This window comes from Phalacrocorax aristotelis, chromosome Z, assembly GCF_949628215.1.
Source record: "Phalacrocorax aristotelis chromosome Z, bGulAri2.1, whole genome shotgun sequence".
Classification (NCBI taxonomy): Eukaryota; Metazoa; Chordata; class Aves; order Suliformes; family Phalacrocoracidae; genus Phalacrocorax; species Phalacrocorax aristotelis.
Genome location: NC_134311.1, coordinates 6,436,382 through 6,460,161, shown reverse-complemented (window position 1 = coordinate 6,460,161; position 23,780 = coordinate 6,436,382). Strand labels below are relative to the sequence as shown.

The window sequence follows — 23,780 nt, the reverse complement described above, 5'->3', positions numbered from 1 at the left end:
ATTCTACATTAATTACTATGTAGAGCATTCTGCAAGAGCTTTCTACATCAAAGATTATTATGACTAAATACAAGGTATATTGAAGAAAGACATGAAAAAATCGTAGTTATGAAATATTCATCTGGTGAGCAAATTCTTCTACTTCATAAATATTCCATGTTTAACCCAGTGAATTTTAGCCATGACTCTGCATTAAAAGAACTAAATGACATACTATATATGTAAAAAAGTACACACACATATATATACATACATGCCCTCCTACTGTAGGCTGATAGAGAAAAACGTCCAATTGCTATCTGCAGTCAATGACTAAAGTGAAACAGCCAATATTTGACCAAATTTCCTTTACTTATCTTCTTATTGATTCTTTGTACCACGCAAGAGTCTTTACATGAGATCCACTTTATAAATGTAAAAGTGACTGACTGAATTTATTTTCTCCTGGTGACCTGGAATAAATCAATCAAATACACATTTATATTATCTTCTACTGGCTGTGCTTCTTTTACTGTACTATCTTGCAGTTTGAGAAATTTTTTAAATGGCCCCTCACACCACTAAGGGACAATTCAGACCTATATAATGCAGATAGAAGCTCCAGTGAAATCACTGGAGTTTATTCTAGCTAGGACAAAATCCGAGCTTACAACTCCAGGATAATTAATTCCTCTCTAATTAGGTCAAGCTTTCCCAGCAGAGAGTGATCATGTAAATTTTGCTGCCATTTTGCCACGACAAATGCACACCTCAATAAGCGAGAAACTTAATAAGGTTCTAGCTGTTTTCCAAAACATATCATAGTGCAAAAATCTTCAGCCTTCACTCCACACGTGGCCTCGCAAGTCTGGGGAAGGTCAGTAGTTACAGGTCTGTGGTTGACTGCTGTGCATCAAGGTGGTCTATCAGGTCACAGGAGAGAGCTTTTTTCCTTTTTTTCTTTATACTGGAAGAAGCTTCTGTGCTCCTCAGGGGAGAGGACAGCTAAATTTAACGAGCTTTCTCTTCCTTCAGATAGTCTTATAACTGATTCATCAGGAAATTTAAAAAGTGGCAGTCACTTTGGTGAATTGAGGGGCTTGGTAAAAACTAAGGAATGCCACATGTTGTTTGTTTCCTACTAATATTAAGGAGGAAAGAAGTTAGTGGTAAATTCTTATTATACATAAAATTTGAACCAGTAAACTGCAAACAAGCAAACCAAAATGTTTTCTGTCCATGTTTCCTCTCCCTCATCTTCTAAAAGTCCTTTTGCCTTTCTTAGTCATCTTGAAGCCTTTAAGGGGTACTTCTCTGTTTTCTGCATTGTTTATTCTGCACTGCATCGTGACAAGAGGGATGTGGGGTTTTTATTTTTATTAAATAGAAGTCCAAATTACTTAAAAAAAAAAAAACAAAACCCAGAGGGATATCTTACAAAACAATTAGATTTTTTTCCTGGAAAAACAGCGTCCTTGTTTTGGTTTTTTTCTGTATGCTGTGTACATCTTCAAGTATCATATTCCATGAATAAATGTCCCAAATTGTTTGGGTTACTGCTGTGGTTTGGGAATTTATTTCCAACCTACGATGTTAGTGACACTAATTCTTTAGGTTTTTTATATATCAAACTTCTTCCAGCTCTCCTATGCCAAACCAGAGAATGAATAACATTCTTGTAAGCCTCTGAAAGGATGTCCCATACATGTCCTGTGGTCTGCATCACCTCCTGCAAGCACGAGCCTGTTATCTGCTACTGCTCCGCCGTAAAATTATATTTACAGGTTGCCACCACCTCATATCAGTATCATAGATTGTTTTTCCTTCACCTTTTCAGTAACAATGTCATCGCCATAATGCCAGTTGTACCTGGTGTTATGTTAACCAAGGATATATCTGGACCCACAAAGAGTCCGTGTTCCAAAAATGTATTGAAGATGGTCAGAACAACCCAGAAGAACATACCATTTTTCATCCAGTTTTGTTTGGGGCACACTAGATTGGGTAACAGCCATTACTAATATTAGTTTTTAAATAATTACTGCAGTTGTCCGGGGTAAAAGCAGAATCCTCAGTTTATCCCTGACACTAAGCTGCTGACCAGTTCTGGTGTATTTCAGAATACTATGGGGTTTCATACTGCTCATCCTTTCATTCATCAACATTACTACTGGAATATTTATGGAAACCTTATTTTTATATTCAGCTCTCCGGGTGCTCATCACATGGAATTACACAACCTTACACTGTGTCTGAATGCACACACCCACACTCTCCCCCTATTTCAAGTTGGGACCACTGTTGATACTGTACTCTGCATAGTCCTGTGTACAGCTTGCTGTATCCAGCTGCCTATATGACAATGAATCTGCTGTATGACTGTATGCCAGATTAATATCTTTTCTTGCTCCATTGCTTTTGCATCAGCAATCTATATCTACCCACTGATCAAGGAATTATTTTGCTGTGTGTCATACAGTCCATTTTCCATCATCTCACCCACTCCTTTTTAATATTAGGAGTGAGTATTACAGTAAATGATATTTCTGGATATAGAAACATAACAAAACTTTACCAAAAAAAAAAAGTAAAATTAGTTTGCTGCTTCTTATAACACTGCTAAAACAGGTTTGGATTAAGGCATCCAGTTCTTGGGTCTGCATTTCAGCAAAGACTTGAAAATATGAAAGAGAGAGAAAATTAACACCTCAGAAATATTACCAGAACAAGAAACACTAGAAATAATAACTGTTGGAGAGTTCTGTTACTCAGGTGATGGAAACATAAACAGAGAAGCACCTGAGCGCTCTTTACATGTAGAAAATAAACCTGACACTGAAAAGCTTTTTGTTTTCTTTTTAAACACATTGTGCTGACAAAGATAACAAAATTCAGTAAATTGGAGAAATTCACCTCAAAACATGAAGTGCTGTTTCTGGATGAATGTGCAACTGTGTATTGAACCATAGTGTTGGTCAGGAAAAAAAATTACCCTGAAATAAGCATAATCAAAACAATGGCAATTTCTAGCTACTTTTAGAGCAGAGACTGACAACTAAGATCAGCTGGGCTTCTCTCACCTCAACAAATTCACTACTCTAGAGTCCCCTCTTCTTTCTGTGTACATCACACTTGTGAGCTTCCAGGGAAATGCGAAACTTTAGCCTGACTCTTTGGACTTCACGCAGCAATATTTGAGTGTGATGACCCCCATGATTTACAGGACGTCATACTGTGTTTCCAAATGGTCTGTTCTGGTGCTATCATTGATGAATCCTCATAGCCAGTCAGAAATCCAATTCTATTCAGGGTGCAGCCTTGTGAATAATGGACCCTGAATCCTTGTTTAAAATTTTATAGTGCACGTACATTTAGAAATAAAAAAAATCCTTAAAAAAAAAAAAAGTGCTATGAATGTGCTTCCATACTTTGGAAAATGTTAAAATCGTCAGTTACTAAATGCATGGGTTTTTTTGTAAGTGTAGTTACACAAATAGCATGGCATGATTTTGTTCACCATACAACCCCTTAAACTGAACGTGTTTTTCTACTTCCCCTGAAGGGTGACACCTGTACTCTCAGCTCCTTTGTCACCGTTTTGCCCTGACAAAGGGTTTGAGGACCCTTCTCCAGGTTCTTCAACACTTTCTATATTCCTAGAGCAGAAATGTGTACTTCTGTAGATGACATAGTCCTACAGATGACACATGCCACTTACTAATCAGCAAAACTTAATTTTCCTGAAGTTTCACTTGAACTGTGGAATCAGTTCCCTCCCATTCTCTTGTGCTACTACTCAGCTGCTTTGCTAGGCCCTTTTGATCCCTTTTAATTATGGTCCCTTCATCACTTTATTCTCACCAGGTAAGCCATTGCCTTTATGTTTCACTGTGCTGTGCTCTGGTTTTCTATGAATCACTTTCTCTTTGTTGCTGCAATTCTCACCAGACAGGCAGTAGCCACTGTGTTTCATGTACCACATGCTGGGTAAAGACATGAACACAATTCTGTGTTTATGAAGCTAAATTGTCTCCTTCCTACCCAAATATAGTAGTGAAGACTATAAAGGTACAAACTAGACTTGTTTAAGCTGCACCTGCAAGTCCCATCTCCTCTCCCACCGATCCAGTAGACTTCTCAGGTTCCAGGAAGACCTGTCCCACCAAGCTAAGTGACCTCAGCACAGAAAATGTAGCTTTCTTCTTGGGCAGGCCAAAGGCATTCAGTAACATCTCATGTCTCACAGGACAATCAACGCTATAGAGCTGAAGTATACACGAAAATTTGCAAAGAAAGGCAAATGATAGGCAACAAACAGGGCTGTGATTTACAGCTGCCAAGTCATAGAAGACCAGTGGAGCTGCTATGGACCATTTCTGAATGAAGACAGTGCATGAGAAACAGGGACATAATACTGTTTGTTCCAAACGGAGTACGAAATTAAATTCAGTGGCAAATGAAATTATATAAAAATATGCCATTTAATTCAATTTTGATTAACCAGATTATTGTAGTTTTAATATTTCTTTTCCTAAACAAGGGTTGGATATTTCTCTAAAAGTATTGCTATCAGTTTGATTTCAGCAAGGCCAGACAGGAACTGTGTAATTTAATTCTTTCTGTATTTAACTGTAAGATGCGTGAGAGAAATGCTTAACACATCCCAATTCGAAAGGGTATCAAGATTCATAGCTTGCTAGTTTAATGTTCACATTCCTTATTTTAGGAAACTTTTTATTTCATGGTCTTTGGGCATTCATATATTCAGTTGCAATACTTGAAACATAATTAATCTATTTAATTTTGGATTACTGATTCTTTGAAAGTGCTCAGGTCCCTTTTTCCACACTGAGAGGGCAACTGATGAATGAACGGGTGTTTTGGAGGTATCCACAACTTGCATTCAGATTGGTATAGTTAATCACTTTGTTTACGCTCATTGGTCAGGGTCTGCTGTTTTAATATAACTAAGACTGATCCCAATGACACCACTAGTGAGGACAAAGTTAATCCACTGCTTACTTTTGTTGCTGACTTAGGCTAATGTATTGTTCAGCTATGAGCTAATGACTCCTGCAGATGTTTCTTATTTCATGCCAGGAAAAGCAGAAGCTGAATTTAAATATTTTCTTTTTATGACCATTATAGTTCTCCTTATAAATTATAGCCCATTCAGTCATATTTTTGAATAAATCAAATGACACTGACAATGCAGTTTTCCTATCTGCAAAAATTAATCTTACAGGACCAAATTCTGGCCTCATTAGACTGTTCATAATGAATAATATAACTGATGATTAAAAAGTTGACCTGCCTAAGAAGGAGAGGAAAGTAATAAGAATTTTTAATCAAGACATACCTCTCTGTCTCTTTCAACAAGAATACACTTGTACTTAAATACATTGGCATGTCTCCGTCATCATATTATTTCACACCCCTACAGCCCCCACCTTACCTACACTTGGAGAAACCTAAGAGGACATCTTCAAAAATGCCTTTTGTTTAATCAAATACCAATTCAAATTTATTTTGCCGTATTTGGAACTGGATATGGTGTTTATATTTCTAGATAGTAGTAACCTTATACACTGAGTTTTAGCTGTTAAAAAAATACTTTTCTTACTTGTTTCTCAGGGCTTTAAGGCCTGATCCACAATTACCATTCCGTTATAAGCCCAGTCTTACCACTGCCTGCCATATGCAGATCTTGTGCCATCCCAGGGCTGCAACAGCTTCTCAGGACCTTTGCTCAGGCATATCTATGTAGCTAAGAATCCCTACTGGTGATAATAACTCTCTTTGCCACAGTAGGAACATTATTAGTTCACACTGCCCCAACAGCAGAAAGCTGGTTAATGTAGTGGAAGGGCTTATCTACCATGAGAGCAGGGAGCTTGTGTGCAGAACTAACTGGATTTTATGATGCCTTTTAAACAACATTAATACTTAGACAAGTATATTCCACTGAGCCCCAAAATACTGATGTCTGTAGTCACTGTACGTTCTCACTGAGAATCTAATTTTCACCTCAATTAAAGGCAACTTGTTGGTTTGTGCATAAACATCTTGGAACTGAGCCTTTCACTCTTCCTAAACCTCTAGTCACTGGAACTAGTGAATAAAACAGAAAATGAGAATTTTTTTAATGAACGCACATGTTAGTACCATGTTGGAGAAGAACTGGACATAAAAGATCTCAGTTCTGGTCTGGTACTTTTCTAATAAAGTATTACCTTTCCTCAGCTGTGCCTTTTCTTGGCACTCAGTATTCATTGCAGCTGATGGCACGCCATGTCTGAGATCAGCTGTCTTTGTCCATCTGACGTACTGTCAAAGCACGACTTCCACCCCATCTTGGTGACATCCACACAGCAAAACACTCAACAGGAAGCAGCATTTGGATTTTGCAACTGAACAATTTTGCTGACACTTTCTTTGGCCTCCCCAGTGCAACCTCACAGGCAGTGTCCCTATTCTGTCATTTCTTAGGAAATGGGACAACATGTCAAGCCGCCAAAGGCCACAAGGCCAATTCAGTGGCTAACATGGTTTAATTTTGCTTACAGCATTCATTTTTTATGGGTTACAGCAAGAAATGCAGATATTTCTTCAGAATAAACTTCTGAAATAGCACAAATTAACATGTGCATGCCCCTTCTTCCTGGTGAAATCAAACTTGAAGCTAAGAAACATTTGCATGAAGGATTCCTTTCAGTATCCTAAGGTCTAAGAATTGGTTGTTTAGATTAGTCCCAGTCTCCAAACCCTCCATTTTCTCTCACTGTGAAGCAGTGCTCTCTTTGCCCAGTATCCTTCAGGAACACCTTCTTCATATGGTTGGACTGAACCGTCCCACAACTCCCCAGACCAGAGAAAGAAAGTAGAATGAGAACACACCTGGCTCATATTTTTCCCCATTGATGGCTTTTGCTACTATACCTCGGGCAGTTTGGGGACTACCATAATTTTTTTGCCTTGCTTTGTTTTTTTGTTTTCGCTTTAATAAAGCACATCATTAATTGCTGATTCATAGCCCAGTCACTTAGCCATAAATATGCATTTGAAGCTGCAGTTTCTTCCAGACCAGGTCTGAAATGAGACCAGGTCATTGTCAGCAAATGTTCAGAAAGGTTACCATTACAAACACAGAAGTCAATTAAAAGAAGAAAAAAAAAAAATGATTCCACAATTTGAATATAGACATAATCTTCAAAACTTGGCAATCTATTGCACTATTTATTGATCTTTTACACGCATCTCATTACACCGCCTCTATTCTTTTTTTCACAACAAACCATTTGTACCTCTTCTTCTGTTAATAGTCTCTAACTCTCTCAACATGTTTCCCATTGTTTGTGCTTCGAAAGGCTTAATAAATACGTACTAGAAGTGACTCATACCGCATTTGAAAAAAAAAATCCTTTGTGTTTGAAAAATGTACTTCGCATGAAGTAGCTTCTAATGATGCAAACGTCTTGGCAGACCTCTAACAGCTAACTGAATTGTCACTGTTGCAGTTTAGGTTAAAATCCAGGCCTCCTTTGATACAGTGAGGAAACCAGCAAATCTCTAAGATACCGTTGCAGTACCTGACATTGATTTCTCATAGATGCTACTGACTTAGCAGAATCAGTTCAATTCTGGCTAGTGCTTTGTCTACCTTGTGCTGCCAACTCTTTTTCTTCCAGATTAAAACTTGAAGAGTGAAATGCCTTTCACAACATGGACATCACTCCACTTAGATACAGCAATACGTGTATGGCAAGGGAAACTTTACTTCTGTTCTGTTTTGGTTTGCACCATAAAAGGCACCAGACTCCATGAAAGCTATTAAGTACGTTTAGAAGAAAAATAAAGTTTACAGCAGTTACCACAGCAGCAGCTATTCTTCTCTAGTTTATCCTACACCTGCAGCTAGAAAGAGCAGTTGATCAAACAGTCAACAGAAGCAAAATAGTTATTGTTGTTCACAGCTATGAGGACCTACAAAATGTACTGGCTTGGATCTAAAGAAAGGACTGGCATTTACAGATATCTTGGACTTTCCCTCTCATACAGCAAACCTAAATATTCCAGGCTATTTTGACCACCCGGTTAGTCTTTTAGGAGGGGGGGGGGGGGGGGGGAGGAATAATTGTAGGATATAAGAGTTTTATGCATATGGATAGATAAACAAAGTAGATTATATATGCATCTCCTGTACCCATCCATTTGAAAAAACATTAAAACCTTACATGCATTCATGCATATTTGAATTAGATGTTTGTCGTAAGCATAGATCATAAGAGTGGAACTATGCATATTTGCACCAATTATGCATGAAGAGACACACAAGCTGAATAGTATCATAAATACCAAGGAAGCTGAAATGTGGCTTCATCAAATCAGGTAGCTTGAATTTTACCTCACTCTGCCTAGCTTCAGACCCAAGAAATCATGCTCATGCCCAAGTCAAACCGTTGTACGTCCTTTTCCCGACTTCAAAATTGCCTGGTTTACAGGGGAATCAATCCAGTGCATGACTCCAAACAAAGAGGGTACAGATGACTGGAGAGTTTGTAACCTGTATTAATATTCTAATATTAGAGATATAGCCAGAGAGGACCAGTGGAAATATTAATTTTGACCTCATTGATTACTTTTTTTTTACATAGGAAATAATATATTGACTCTCCTAACTCATGGTGCAATGGCAATTCTCAGGCAGGTGTTCAGCTCAAGTAACATATCTGAAATATTAATTCTGCAACCATAATTTAGCACGGAATGTCATGTCCTAATCTTTTTGGTCATTAATATTATAACATAAATAAGACTGAGTTATTATTAATCATTATTTTATAGCATCATCAAATTGAGAAAGCTGTACACCTATGATACAACATGAAAAACTCCCAGTATCTCTAAATTAAATTATTCATATGCTTTATATAGTCAGCATTTCACTTAAGTCCTCATTATCCATTATGGGTCCAAATTGAAAAGAAAAGGAAAAAGATGCCTGACTCATCTTACCATTAAACTGCTTTAAACATTAAATATTAAAAGTGTGAAAACCCATCCTGAAAAACACCCAGTGCCTCACCAGAGTGGCTGTACGTCTCCCCATGTGGGCCAAGATCCAGGAAACTTGGGTGCACGTAGAGATTTTCACCCTGAAACAACCATCCCAAATAAATTACCAGGTAAATGAAGTAAGAGGAGAGGATCAGGGCAACCCCCAACACAGCCTAGAGCATGAAGGGATTGAGAGCACCCCTGCAGAGAAGGATTGGGGGTACTGGTGGATGAAAAACTGGACGTGAGCCATAATATATGCTCACAGGCCAGAAGTTAAACAGTACCCTGGGCTGCATCCCCAGCAGGGTGGGCAGCAGGGCGAGCGAGGGGATTCTGCCCCTCTGCTCCGCTCTGGTGAGACCCCCCTGCAGTGCTGCGTCCAGCTCCAGTGGTGTCCTCAGCACAGGAGGGACATGGAGCTGTTGGAGCGGGTCCAGAGGAGGCCACAAAATGATCCAAGGGCTGGAGCACCTCTGCTATGAGGACAGGCTGAGAGAGTTGGGGTTGTTCAGCATGGAGAGGAGAAGGCTGAGGAGAGACCTTATTGCAGCCTTCCGGTACTTAAAGGGGGGCTATAGGAAGGATGGGGACAATCATCTTGGTAGCAAGGCCTGTTGTGACAGGACAAGGGGAGATGGTTTTAAACTAAAGGAGAGGAGATTTAGACTGCATAGAAGGAAAACATTTTTTAAAATGTGGGTGGTGAAGTGCTGGAACAGGTTGCCCAGAAAGGTTGTGGAGGCCCGTCCCTAGAGACATTCCAGGTCAGGTTGGACGGGGCTCTGAGCAGCCTGATCTAGTTGAAGATGTCCCTGCTCACTGCAGGGGGGTTGGACTGGATGGCCTCTAAAGGTCCCTTCCAAACCAACCACTCTGTGATTCTATGATTCTGTGATTCAATGAACCAGTGGGGGTCCTTCAACCTGGTTATTAACAGCTGACATGAGCTGATGCAGTTCAGGCATGTCTGATTAAATAGCAACAAGTCCAGACAAAAAACTACCCTTACTCTGATATGAGGTAAGAATGGTGAGGCACCCCTCACATGGCTCTTTATGAGCCAGCTGTAGCTGGGATATAGCAGCATCATTTCAGTTCATTCATTATCCAGATTAACCCAACATCTCATTAGCTTATATTGAAGTGTTATAAAATAAAAGTGTTTCTCTGAGAACTGAAAGGACTTTTTTTCTTCTTGTTATTTTTACTGATAATTTTCATTGACGTTTGGTAATGAAGTTTGGTCTTTCAAATTCTGATTCCCATTTTATTAGATTATCTTGTATAATTCCTCTGTTTTGTTTACTCCTTGCAATAAATCCTGCGCTTATTCAGTAGCCTAATAGGAAAAACTTTCAACCATAAACTTATTAGGAAGTTCTGGTAATTATATCTATATTTGAAAAAAACCCCAGCAACAAATCAAAACAATTAAGAGCTAAAACATTTAGTTATTCCCCTTACCCAGGTAAAATGGGATTCTGTGGGTTGTCCTTTGTATGAAAAAGTAAAATATAAATCGCATCTGGTGTTTACCAGAACAATTCTTCTATATTCAAAGTTGTGCATACTTCTACCAACAGTTCTCAGCCCGTAACATACTTAAGAACAAGGTATAGTTGTTCAAGACAATACTAGCTGTATATATTCCATTTTAAAATCTTAACACATTCATTTAGTATTCTGAAACTGCACAAAAAAAAAAAAAATGGGAAGAGAGTAGAGTAGATACCTTATTCCACGCTGTTTTAAACACTTAAAGAGAATTTTGCATCTGGAATGGTGAGCTGATCAGCAAAGATGAGATCTTGCACCCTTAAGCAAATGACTTAACAGAGATTTTAAATAAAAAGGGAATGAACACACAAAGGCATCAGATCCCACAGAGTTACAGAGTGAAGAGAGGTTTCTGAGCTACTAATAGCAACTTTTCCCAGTTAGAAAGTTTAAATTTATTCAGAGAAACACTTGGGCTCTTCTATTCTTCTGCTTCTGAGCATAAGAATATTTATTACTGGAAAAAATAAAAAGGGTTTATGAACTATTTAATATCTTTATATTATTAAAAATATTTCCCTAATTCATTATTTTAAATATATGTAAACACATATGGGGAGAAAAAGGTAAGCAAATGTGATTCCAAATCATGATGAATTTTGCTCTGCTTAATGAGCCTTTTATATAAATAGTTTTGCAAAAAAACATCTGGAAAATAACTTAGAAGGAAAAAACAAGAAACAACAATAATGTCCATCTGTCTCTGGGTTTCAGTATTCAGCTTTTAATTTTTGTTTCTTTTAGTCTGGAACTGCACTGCATTTAGAACTTGCATTAACCTGAACACCACCAGGTTTTCCATCTGATCGTTTTTGCCTAAGAAGTCTAAAATCTTCTAATCTGAATCTCCTAGGATGCCAGAATTATCATCTCATTAAAGACCAATTTGCCTTTTCAGCTAAAAGAATCAGCTTCCTTCTGGCATTTTTATTTTAGTAAGTTGTTTCCATGCTGTTGAGTCACATCCTTCTGCATAAAAATCCAGGAACACACTATATTATATAAAATGGGAACACAAACCAGAGTGGTACTTTAAGAACGTTTATTTCTTAAGCCTAAATTTTATGAGAACTTAGATCGTCTGGTCTCTTCAAAAACATCAAAACTACTTAATTTGGATTAGCCAAGAAACTAAAGGAAGAAAGTAAATCTATAAAGCTGCTATTCCATTCCTAGCAAAACAGAAGAGCAATTATTCCCTGACTCTTATTGATAATTCTTAATGAGTGGTGTATTTTAAAAGTACAAAAGGTTCTGTAACTCTTCATTTCTTAAGAATAGTGCAAGAACATGCAGGTCTCTGATTTAATATTTGGCAAAGATAATGGCATACATACAAAAATGATCTAATACAAGGAACTCTCTTAAATAGACTACTAATCTATTAGTCATTTAAAAAACAAACATGTATGTTTGACACATTTTTAAACACACACAAAAAAAAAAAAAGAAAGCAAAGGCAGTGAAAGACCTATTTTAAACCCTCAGCTCTTTGAGCTTATATAGAACCAAGGAGTCCAGGATGAGGCCAAGTCGGGGCTGCAGCTGATAAACATGTGACAAACATAACATGAGACTCTGCAGGAAACACCACTTTGTTCTAACCAGTGCTTGCATGGCCTCACAGAAAATAGAGACCTCCAGATTTCTCCTTACCAGCCAAAAATAAACAATACTGAACAACCAAGTCAATATAATACGGAACTTCACTACACACACCCTAGCAGCAATGTCAGCAAGTCTCGCATGCACCTGGACCACTTCAGAGGTACTAACAGATGTGAAATGCACATGAAGTTGCGTACCAGAATATTTATTCCATTAGACCTCGTTGTGTCATGTACTGGATTCAGCTGTTTTAATCTGCTACAGCTGCTGCCCACCAAGACCTCTTTCCTTCAAAGCGGTTGAATTATTTGCAGGCTCCTTTTTCCAGATAATGTTTGAGTACCTATCCAAAGAGCAATTTCCCTTGGCTGTTGACATAAGCTCTCCCCAGATTTTTATGTGCTGCCTATTTTACTGGCAAATCTGGCAAAACATAATTGGCTTATTCTACCTAGTTGTTTGAAGCCAATGTAAAACATATCAGGCCACAGACACATCACATTACAAGGGAAATAACTCTTATTTTTCTCTGTCTCTTCTTCTATCTCTTCTTCACTGCTTAAAGTAGGGCAAAAATCCTGGTCAGCTGCAGACAGAAACCCAGTGGAAATGGGCCTGGCTCATAGGAGATGCCTCCCTTCCAGTACACACAGCCCGGGCAGGTCTGATCTGCAGCATGCCAAGTCTTGTTTCTGGAGCACCATGCCTTTAGCAGACTCCATATACTTGGAATTTCCAACTAAATAGCACTTGGTTTCAGAGTCCACACCTCACTGTTTTGTGACAGTTCTCCATGACCTACATATGTCCTTTTCTGAATGTTTTTGTGTGCAAGGCTTGGCATTGGTGTTGGAGCTTTTAATCAAAACGATCTATTACTGAGTGCATCATTCCTCCAATGAAAACAGGGGCTGCAGATGTGTTTTGCAGACCAACCCATGCTCACAAACCTTATTTATCTTTTCAAGGTCTCATCATGAGCAGTAGCTCTGGCAACAAAAGTCTGGATGTTTTCGTTTGTCTTTTTAATTAGACTAAAATGCATAACATCTCCCTCAGCATGTTTCACTGCTCTTTTGTCAAACACTCCAGTGTGTGACTACAACTACTCATTCCTTGCCAGTCTGTACTTTCAAATAACAAATTCATAAATGCAAAAAAAAGAAGTGTGATAGGATCTTCAGGATAGGGTTTATTTGACAGGATATTTTTTTCACAGAGGTACTGAACTTTCCACTACCTACAAACATTGTGGATGGTCATTTTGAGATCAGTGGTACGAAGTAGACTTTTAAGATTGGTCATATACTTCAAAATGCTTTATAAAAGATATACTCTGATTAAACCCAAGAGTGTATTAGCCACCTTTTTTCAATTGCCAGCAGCATCCTGGGCTGCATTAGACAGAGCATTGCCAGCAGGTCAAGGGAGGTGATCCTTCCCTCTGCAGGGCACTGCTGAGACACATCTGCAGTACTGCGTCCAGTTCTGGGTTCCCCAGTACAAGACAGACATGGACTTACTGAAGCAAATCCAGCAAAGGGCCACAAAGATGCAGAAGTGACTGGAGCGCCTTTCATACAAGGACAGGCTGTGCAAGCAGGGACTGCTTGGTCTGGAGAAAAGAAACCTTGGGGGGATCTTACCCAGCTGTATAAAAATACCCAATTGGAGGGTCTAAAGAAGATGGAGCCAGACTTTTTCAGTGGTATCCAGTGACAAAGACAAAGAGCACAACTTAAAACATAAGAAATTCCACCTGAACACAAGAAAACACTTTTTATTTACTGTGAGCATGGTCAAACACTGGAACAGGTTGCCCAGAGAGGTTGTGAAGTCTCCATCACAACCTCTCAAATGGAGACAAAACCTGACTGGAGATGGCCTGGTTAACCATGCTTGAGCAGGGGATTAAGACTAGGTGATGTCCAGAGGTCACCACCAACCTCAGCTGTTCTGTGATTCTGTGATACTATCCCAATGAATTTCAGCTTCAGTACTCCAATCTGCTCTCCTGGAAGCACAAAAACAGTTTACCCTTTAAAGGTAAGAGAAGCACATGGATCAGGAGAGCCCTTGGTATAACTGTGAGCTTCTGAGTCTGCTCAAAACCAAAAGAGAAGCATACCAGAGATGAAGAAGTGGACAAATTGCCATTGAGAATGGCAAGGGCCATTGCCAGGGGTGTGCAGAGATGTAGTTAGAAAAGCAAAAGTTCAGCTTGAATTGAAAATGGCCAGAGATGTCAAAAACTACAAGAAAGGATTTTTCAGGTACGTAAATGACAAGCAGAAATAGAAGGAAAATATTGGCCCACTGTTAAACATTAGTCATTAAGCATTAGCCACCAACAATGCTGGAAAGGCAGAGGTTCTCAACACTTTCTTCAACTCTGTCTTCACCAGCAGTGTTGGGCCCCTGGTCTTGGGAACAAAAACTGAGGTGTTTGCAAACACAGATCCACCATCAATGAAGGAAGAGTTGGTCTGGAAAATATTACTGGCACTTGACCCCTACAGATCGATGGGCACTGACAATATCCACTGAGGGTGTTGAGAGATCTGGCTGACATCATTGTGAGGCCGCTCTCCATAATCTTTCAGAAGTTGTAGATATGAGGGGATGACCCAGAAGACTTGAAGAAGGTTAATACCATCCCCATCTACAAGAAGAATTTAAAGAAGGATCCAGGAAATTATAGGCCCATCGATCTTACTTCAGTTCCTGGGAAAGTTATGGAAGAAATCCTCCTGGGGACCACCAAAAGGCAAATGAAGCATGTGATGGGAAAAGCCAGCATGGATTCACCAAAGTCAAAATGTGCTTGATAAACCTTCTATGAAAAAATAACCTCCTCAGTCGATGTGGGGTGAGCGGGGGACATTGTTTATCTGGATTTCTCCAGGGCTTTCAATACCATTCCCCACAGCCTCCTCTTAGAGAAACTGATGCGTTATGGCCTAGACAAGAGGTCTGTGCAGTGGGTGGGGAACTGGCTGACAGGCTGCCCCCTGAGTGTGGTGGTAAATAGCTCTTTCTCAAACTGGCAACCTGTCACAAGTGGGCTCCCACAGGGATTGATATGGGGCCCAACGCTGTTTAATATTTTCATAAGTGATCTGGGTGATGGGATCAAGTGTACCCTTATGAATTTTGCTGATGACGCCAAGTTGAGTGGGGAAGCAAACACTCCAGATGGGAGAGCTGCTCTGCAGGGAGATCTGGATAGGCTGGAAGAGTGGGCCAGCAAGAACCTTATGAAGTTCTACAAGGACAAGTGTAAGGTCATGCACCTGGGAAAACATAATCCAGGAGTGCAGCACAGACTGGGATCCACCTGCAGGAAGACCTGGGTAGGCTGGAAGAGTAGAAGAAGAAGAACTGGGATCTAGCCGACTGGGAAGCAGCTCTGTGGAAAGGGACCTGGGGGTCCTGCTGGACAATAAGTTCAGTATAAGTAAAGAGTGTGCTGCTGCAGCCAAGAAGACCAACAGGGTGCTGGGCTGTATCAACAAGGGCATTACCTATGGAGATAAAGAAGTCATTATCCCACTCTACTCAGCACTTGTCAGGCCACACCTGGAATGCTGTGTTCGGTTTTGGTCCCTGCTATGCAAAAAAGATGTGGACAGGCTGGAGAGGATCCAGAAAGGGCCACAAAAATGAGCAAAGGACTAGGAAGCTGGTCATATGAGAGGAGGCTGAGAGAACTGGGTTTAGTTCAGCCTTGAGAAAAGAAAGCGTAGGGGAGACCTTATTACCATGTTCCAGTATTTAAAGGGTGGCTACAAAGAAAGCGGAGGCTATCTTTTTACAAGGAGTCCCAGGGAAAAGACAAGGGTTAATGGGTCCAAGTTACTCCTGGGAAGATTCTGATTGGACAATAGAGAAAAAAAATTCACAGTGAGAACAATCAGCCATTATTGGAATAATCTCCCCAGGGTCACGGTGGATTCCCCAGCACTGGACGCTTTTAATATTCAGCTGGACAGCATGCTGGACTGTCTTGCCTAGACCATGCTTTTGCCAAGAAAGGTTGCGCCAGATGATCTTTGACGTCCCTTCCAACCTGGTATTCCATGATTCTATGATTATCCATTATTTTAACATTCTTACCAATTTTGACTTGAGCCCATATTTTCACAACAGATTTACTAACAATCAACATCAAAGGCAATTGTTTGGCACAAAAAATGTACGATTATCACTTCCAACATTTTCTGCACTGCATTTAATGCCATTTATTAAGCCATTCTGCTTACATGCATTTAGTCTACTCAGTTTAGATTTCTGTGCAGTATGCAATCTTCAGGCTACAAGAAACTAAAAATTCAAACTTAATTTGTCCAATTATTGTCATTAACATCAATTGATTGCCTTTCAACAGAGTTCTGTAACCTTTGAGAATATTTTCTAATGAGCCAAGTGCCCTGATTATGTGATAGTTCCTGTTTGAAAATCTGTTTATAGTGAATTCCATGTGAAACACCACTATAACAGAGATGTGAAACTACAGGCTATGGACTTCAGAACAGAACACTGAGAAATGTCTTCAGTGTACTGAACATACAACTGCTACAGCCTCACTAAGAGGAAGTTTAGTAGTCACACAACAAATTCTAATCATAAAGAAAGTAATACAAAAGTGCACTTGAAATAGTTTAGCAAATTCCTCAGGGTATTTCCCACTAAAACCAACCAAAGAAAAATCAGATTCACACAAAATCAGCTTCATTTTAATCAGGTGCAATGCTGATAGGGCCCCACTTAATTCCTTTCATTGCTCAGAAGTAGAAACCTGGCCATTACAAAGAACTCTGCAGCAGTAACGTGTTGCTCTAGAAAACTAGCACTTTCCCTCTTTGCCCACAAGGAAAGAAATCAGCACAGAATCCAGACAGGTGTCACAGATAAAGCCCAGTAGGGAAAAACTTGTTTTCTACTGTTGCTTTCCCACTCTTTCACTCTTTTCCCAGAAGAGACTAACCTTTGACCCTGAAACCTGATTATTTTTCCTACATTCAAATAAATACAGGTCCAGCTCACCAACTCTGCTGTTTCATTTTTGTATCAACAGAACCATTGAAATATAAACAGACAAATATAAACAGACAAATATAAACAGACACTCCCTTCTTTTGCAATTTTTTCAAATAATAAATCTGCATCAAGAGCAAAGCATGACACTTTACCGAAGAATTTACAGCCATATAATAAAATATCTCTGTTGCCAATAAGAAACACAGCGAATAAGTCACTTAGGCAGCTTCTGTCACGACAGCAATAAATACAGTCAATTTGGGTGACACTACACGCACAGTAGTGACAACAGATGCTGCAGCCTGGAGTATACACTCTATCTCCCAGTACCCTGAGCAATCTGCACTTAGTTCTGTATTGTACTAGGGAGATCACTGCCAGCAGGCTAAGGGACATTATTATTTCCCTAAAATCATTAATGGACTGGAGCACCTGATGTATGAGGAGCACCTAAGAGAGTGAGGACTGTTAAGCCTGGAGAAGACAAGTCTCATAGAAATAAAGGCAACAGAGCCAGGGTCCCCTCAGTGATACACAGTGACAGGAAAGGAGACAATGAGCGGAAACTAAAATTCTCAAAATTCCAATTAAATATACTTAGGGTTTTTGGGTTTGTTTGTTTGTTTCTTTTATACTGTGCAGGTGATCAAACACTGTTGCAGATTGCCATTAGAAGCTGTGAAGTCTCTACCCTTGGCAATATTCAAAACTGAGCTGGACATGGCCCTGAAAAACCTGCACCCCTGATCTTCCCTTGAGCAGTGGCATTAGACTAGAGACCTTCAGAAGTGCCTCCCATCCTCAACTACTCTGATTTTGTGATCACCAGTGCTTTAATTTGCATTATTTCAGGCTACCTAATTTAGAGCTAAGGCAGCTATGTTTATATCAATTGCATAGTAGATACATTTGACATTAAGCCATTGGAATTCTTTTGTAAAAATGGATTAATTTCCTTATTTCTACCTTAGGAAATTGAGTAATGCACATGTTCAATGTGTGGTGCAAACAATCCTCCTTAAAAAGTCACATATTGTAGGACTATAGAAACATCTTTGAAATCATTCAGTCATTTCCACTCATGGCATTAAAAAGCATCTGTAACACTGACTGGAAAACAATGACAGAAATTTATCCTTAGTAATTTTTTTGACAAGCTCTTGTCCTGTCAGTGCAGAGGACAGGACAGCAAAGCTAGAGACTCTAGGTTGTGCAAAGAAACCCAGCAAGCCAACAGATCATAGCACTCTGGGTCTAATCCATCGTAGTGAGTTTTTATTTAACAGCATGAAAAGGGAAGAACCCCTTTGGTTTCTGTGTCTCAGGTTCAGAGACAGTAGCTGTCAAAGAAATAGTTTCCCTTGGGGACTGGAAAGACTAAACTGATACGGAAAACACTGCAATGTGATAAACAAGGAACCCCATAATCACTTTGCAATCACTTGGCAAATAAAGACATAATGCAAAACTAGCAACTCTTTTTTTTCTTTTCAGCTCTCCTCCCTGCTCTCAGCCACCATGCTGCACTTGACCCAAGTTTCCTGTGTTATGTGTGAAAGATCATTACCTTGCTTTTCCACCCTGATGTGCTCACAGTTCCTCTACCCTCCCTGTCACTGTACATCATTTATTTTTCCACTTACATAAACTAAATATGATCACCAGTTTATCCTCTCAGACAGCTATTGAATTTCAGATTTGGAATATCAAAACTGAATAATTTAAAGTTGCTAATTTTTCAAATGTGAACAACATGGTCACTCATGGTACATACTGCGATAGCCTTATAGCATACTAAACTTAACTGCTTTTTCTTTAACTTTTATCTTCAGTCATGTATTTCTCTCCCTGTTTTCTCCTATGCACACACCAAACAGGAGTAATCTTTATGTTAAAAAAAAAAAATCCCCCAATATTATTTCAATGCATATAGGCACACTGGCATTGCTTCCCTCATCCACTGTCGATGCCTAAGCTACTTCTTTTTCATCAAATACCCATGTTGATTAGGACATGTCAATAAATTTCCTGAACAGTGTGTATTGAAGACTTCTATTAACTGCATGTAACAATTGTAGTTTATGGTATTTCTGTAATTTACATGGTTTCTGAGAGTAAATACTTGTAAATTATTTAAATGTTGTGAAGTCCGTCAACTTGTTGTCTGTAATACATTTCAGTACCAATGTTAATTAAATGGGAATCCTTTTCAATCTAGGCTAAAATTCATGTTTCCAAACGTACTGATAGAAGCCAGCTAAAGAGGTAACTCAGGCCATAGTCCTTATTATCTTTGGAAAACCTCCTGCTATTTGGAAAGCTTGATATAATTACCTTTTACTCTTATCTGTTTAGTTAAATCCTTTTTTACCTCACTGGAGAATGTGCTGTACTGGAAAGAACCACAGTGTACTTTTTCCTGTTTGCCTCCATCTTATTCTCTGCCAGTTTATCAGATATTTAGAATGTTTTGGGATATACAGAGCATTGAAATTACCTGGCTGCACAAACAGTGTGATATTATAGACCTATCATCTAATCTCAACTCCTTCAGCATCACTCTGTATAGTATTTATTAAAAGGAAACAAGAAATAAGGCAGGATTACCAATGGAGAAAGAGTAGGATCAGAATAGGATTAGTAATTGAAAATATATAAATTACTATTACAAGCATTTTACAAAATATTTGTTTTAGATTCACTCAAAGTTACAGGATCAGAAAATAGTGGAGAAGTATGACCAAGGAGTCATGATTTTCCATGGGTAAACTTAGAAAAAACAGCAATAATTAATATTCTTCAACTGAAATATGGTGCTGTGATCACGTTGGGTTATTTTACACCTTAGTTTTATTAAGATAATAACAGGAGTTACATTCTTAAGTCCTTGAACTGTTTATGCAGCTTCCAAACGCTCTTGAATCTTTGTTGATCAACTTAGGTAGGACTGCTGCCTAAATATTTATTTAATCTTCCTACCTTTATGTACTTTGATGTATCTATCTTTTTTTCATTTATGTGAGTTCATAACTTTTTATCTGTATGGCAATGTTTTTATTTACCCACTTTAATGTGTGATTAAGTAAAATCCTTGTTACTTTTTACTGTGAAATCCTCCTGTCTGCGGCATGCTTGAAAATTTGTGACTTCCCAGCTCGTGTCCAGAGATAAAGTGTGTCCTGTCATGAGGACTGAATAAAGTCTGATACTGGAGTATCTAATGGAGGGACATACTGAACACCCAACTACTTTTAAAAAATTTGCTGTACAGCCCATTAAAAAGAGGCACACTGACATAGGGTCCTGTCTCTGTTGGTTTTTTCCCCACCCTCCTCTTATTCAGCGCGTCCTGACATCCCAAATGGCTAATTTTCAAGCAGCTTAGTGTTTTCAGCTACACAGAAAATTGTCAAGAAATTTTCTGAGATATTAAGGATTAAGAGATATAGCTTTTGGGCAATAACTCCTTAAAAAGCCAAAGAGAAGTAACCTTTGTTAGCATTTGTTCTGCAATCTTCTATCTGCTAATAAACACTTGGTAAAAGTGACCAGATGGGGTCTTGCACTTCTGGGCTCACCACAGACCCACCTTTCAACTGATTATTTTACTTGAAACAGTTCAGTGTTTGAATTAATGGAGTATAATTGACTAATATCTTGCTCTATTTATCAACATTTTCATAGGAAAAATAAAAATATTATCATGAAATACCATTTTTTCAGTGATTTATATGACTCTATCTAGGGGAATATAATGCTGAATAAGCCCCAGACAGCCTTTACCAGAAAGTAAAAGACTACTAAAAAAAATATTTTTAAAGTTTACAAAAAGTAATGCCTAGTCTCTGAATCCATACATGTAGTGTAATCATACAAGATGAACACAAACTAAATTAACACTCTGAAATTTAGCTAATAGAGGAATATTAAGTCCTTTACTTAACCAATGTTGTCAAGTAGATACTCCCTTTGGATGGCAGACTAGAAATGTAATATTCTGCCTCCATAAGCGTTGTGGTTGCCACATATATTTGAGCTCTCTATTTGCTTATGTTTCACTCTGTTTTCCTAACAGAGATTTTGTTGAAACGTTTGAAGAATTTAGCTAGGTATACATGCTTTTTTTAAAGACCTGTTAATATTTGGTTGTAAATTACAGTGGCAATTATCACAATATTGTTTTGCTCTACCATACATACTTTTATACCTTCTTTGGGATAATGTAAGAGCTTGGTCAACTTGCAGCTTTTCTGTTCCATCAAAAATGATGGGATGGCCTGTGACACAATGAGCTGTCTGCCACCTTTTCCCTTGCACCTTGATTTTTTCCTTAAGCTTTCTTAAGACAGGAGCCTGACCTGCTGGATGTTTTGGAGTTCCTGCTGATACTTACATTTACTCTGAGTCAAAAACACATCACAAAATTTCACTACATTGGACTTGCACTCTATGCTCCCATATAATGATTAATTACAACCTCCAGCTGTGTGATTGTTTTTAAATCCAAACAAGTGACTACTATGTGCTATTCTGTTTCTCCTACACTGTTTCTATAACTTCCCTTAAGTAATTACTCTTCACTCTGGATTTGGGCATAAAACTATCACAAACCAAGCTTTAAATGGTCATTGATCAGCAGAAGGAGGTATCGAAATATCTAATTACATTGATCTTTGAGAAATGTTGGGCACTTTAATTCACAATTATGATCTTTTCTCTTTGTGAAGTTTTCTGTGTGATTATGTTCTGCAAATACACTTGTCAGATACTCTTTTAACTGTCTGTTAATTATGATATAAATATCTATGAAATAGAGATAAAGTTAAGAAACCAGTAATGAACAACACAATGACCACAGCACTGTACAAAACGCCGTAGACACGATCACTGGGTGGCAAGTCAGAGACTAAAAAGATACTCAATAGCTATTCCAGCATTTAAAGTTTGCACTTACCAACCTCCACAACACTAGAGCAATTGGGGTCTGTGAAGCCTTCAGGACACTCACATGAGTAGAAGTCATCATTCAGCCCTGACAGACAGATGCCACCATTTTTGCAAGGGTTGGAGTCACACACATCCCCTGTGGGTCAAAGAAAAAAAAAATTCCTGAATAAAACTCTCCGAAAGCTATGCACAAGCTCCAAGTACGGCAGATTGCTGATATCCAAAACCAGAAAGGAATGAAAACCTCTATGTCTTTTGAATACCTTTCGGCTAACTAAATTTTATATTTATTTAACACCACACCTCTGTGTAACCATCTTGCTGGAGCCTTCTACTCCGTAAAATGCGATACCCTTAGATGCACTGACAGCTATTCGCTTGCAAAGGACAATAAAATTAACAAAAAATAATTTTTTTCTTTCTTCGATTTGAAGTCATTCAGGATATATACTTGGGAAGGAGTTTACCCAGGATTTTACCTCTCCAGGTTCCCTTCAACATAAAGCTGAATGGTGGTTTCAATTCAGGCTATTGGCTTATCACCCGGTTCGTAAGCAAAGAACTGTGACTGTGGTTACATCATCATGTGCTCCAGACTTAGACACACTTAAATCACCCAGCGCAGGTTTGATCTGGATCAGGCGCAGGCATGCAGCTGTGTTTCTGTGAAACATGGAGCATAGCATTCAGGCCAGCAGTGTGCTTCTGCGTTGGCTTTGTGTCAGTCACACAAAGACCAATTCCATGTGATCCCAGGATGAAGTTTAACAGTACAGACTAAAGCCATCGAAGTGTTTTGAACAATTCAATTCTAAGGGTAAGTTTACACAAAATCAATGATTTTTGATGTGGAGCCCTAGGACTGGAGCTGCTGTAGGTTCACACTGTGCCCCTAAGGAGGCTTCCACTATGACTTGTGACACACCAGCTCCATGGCAGGGATGGAGGCTAAAGGACTTGAAAGGCCTCAGTCCCTCGGTACTTCTCGACAGTCCCCTCCGTGTCCCAAAGAAGTTTGTTGAGTTCTCCCATAATTCAATTTGGTTGCAGAATCAGAACAAATCAGTTAGAAGCAAAGCTACGCTTTGCTTCAAAACCATGCTATACTATGAACCAAAACTTCCTGGGACACAGGGTAAGCACTGGCACAATGGGTAGATTCAGCTTGCTTAAGTAATGCTAACCAAGCAGATTTTCCTTATTCTTCAATTGCTCTTCAGTAAAGACACCCTATTCAGTCAATTAGCATTGAGGTGATCAGCAGCAGAAAGACATAAACTCTGGAAGATGCACCACAGGCTGCTTCCTATGCTCAGAAGTTGAACAATTCTCCAGTATTACCAATGTGTCAACACATTACTTTGATTTCCTACCTAATGTTATTGAAAATGGCCTTCAGGAGGAAAACACAGTGTCTGTTCAATTCTTGTAATTCCTCAGTTTTAATACCCTTAAAAAACCCCACCCTATCACAGTTCTACAAATACACGGAAATACAGGACTGCATCCTGTCCCCAATGGGATAAGTGGGCATAATCCCAAAGAGTGCCCTAGGCTTTGGTCAGTTTCAATTTATTTTTTTTCTCAGA

General features: G+C 38.9%; 1 protein-coding gene across 3 annotated transcripts in view; it reads right to left on the bottom strand.

Moving 5' to 3' along the window:
* The window catches only part of EDIL3 (EGF like repeats and discoidin domains 3), a 259,250-nt gene that overhangs the window by 163,224 nt on the left and 72,246 nt on the right, over positions 1-23,780 (bottom strand). For all 3 annotated transcript variants that reach the window (XM_075078570.1, XM_075078571.1, XM_075078572.1), the window contains exon 2: positions 22,199-22,327. In XM_075078570.1, coding sequence (XP_074934671.1) covers positions 22,199-22,327 — 129 coding nt within the window. The remainder of the gene's footprint in view (positions 1-22,198; positions 22,328-23,780) is intronic.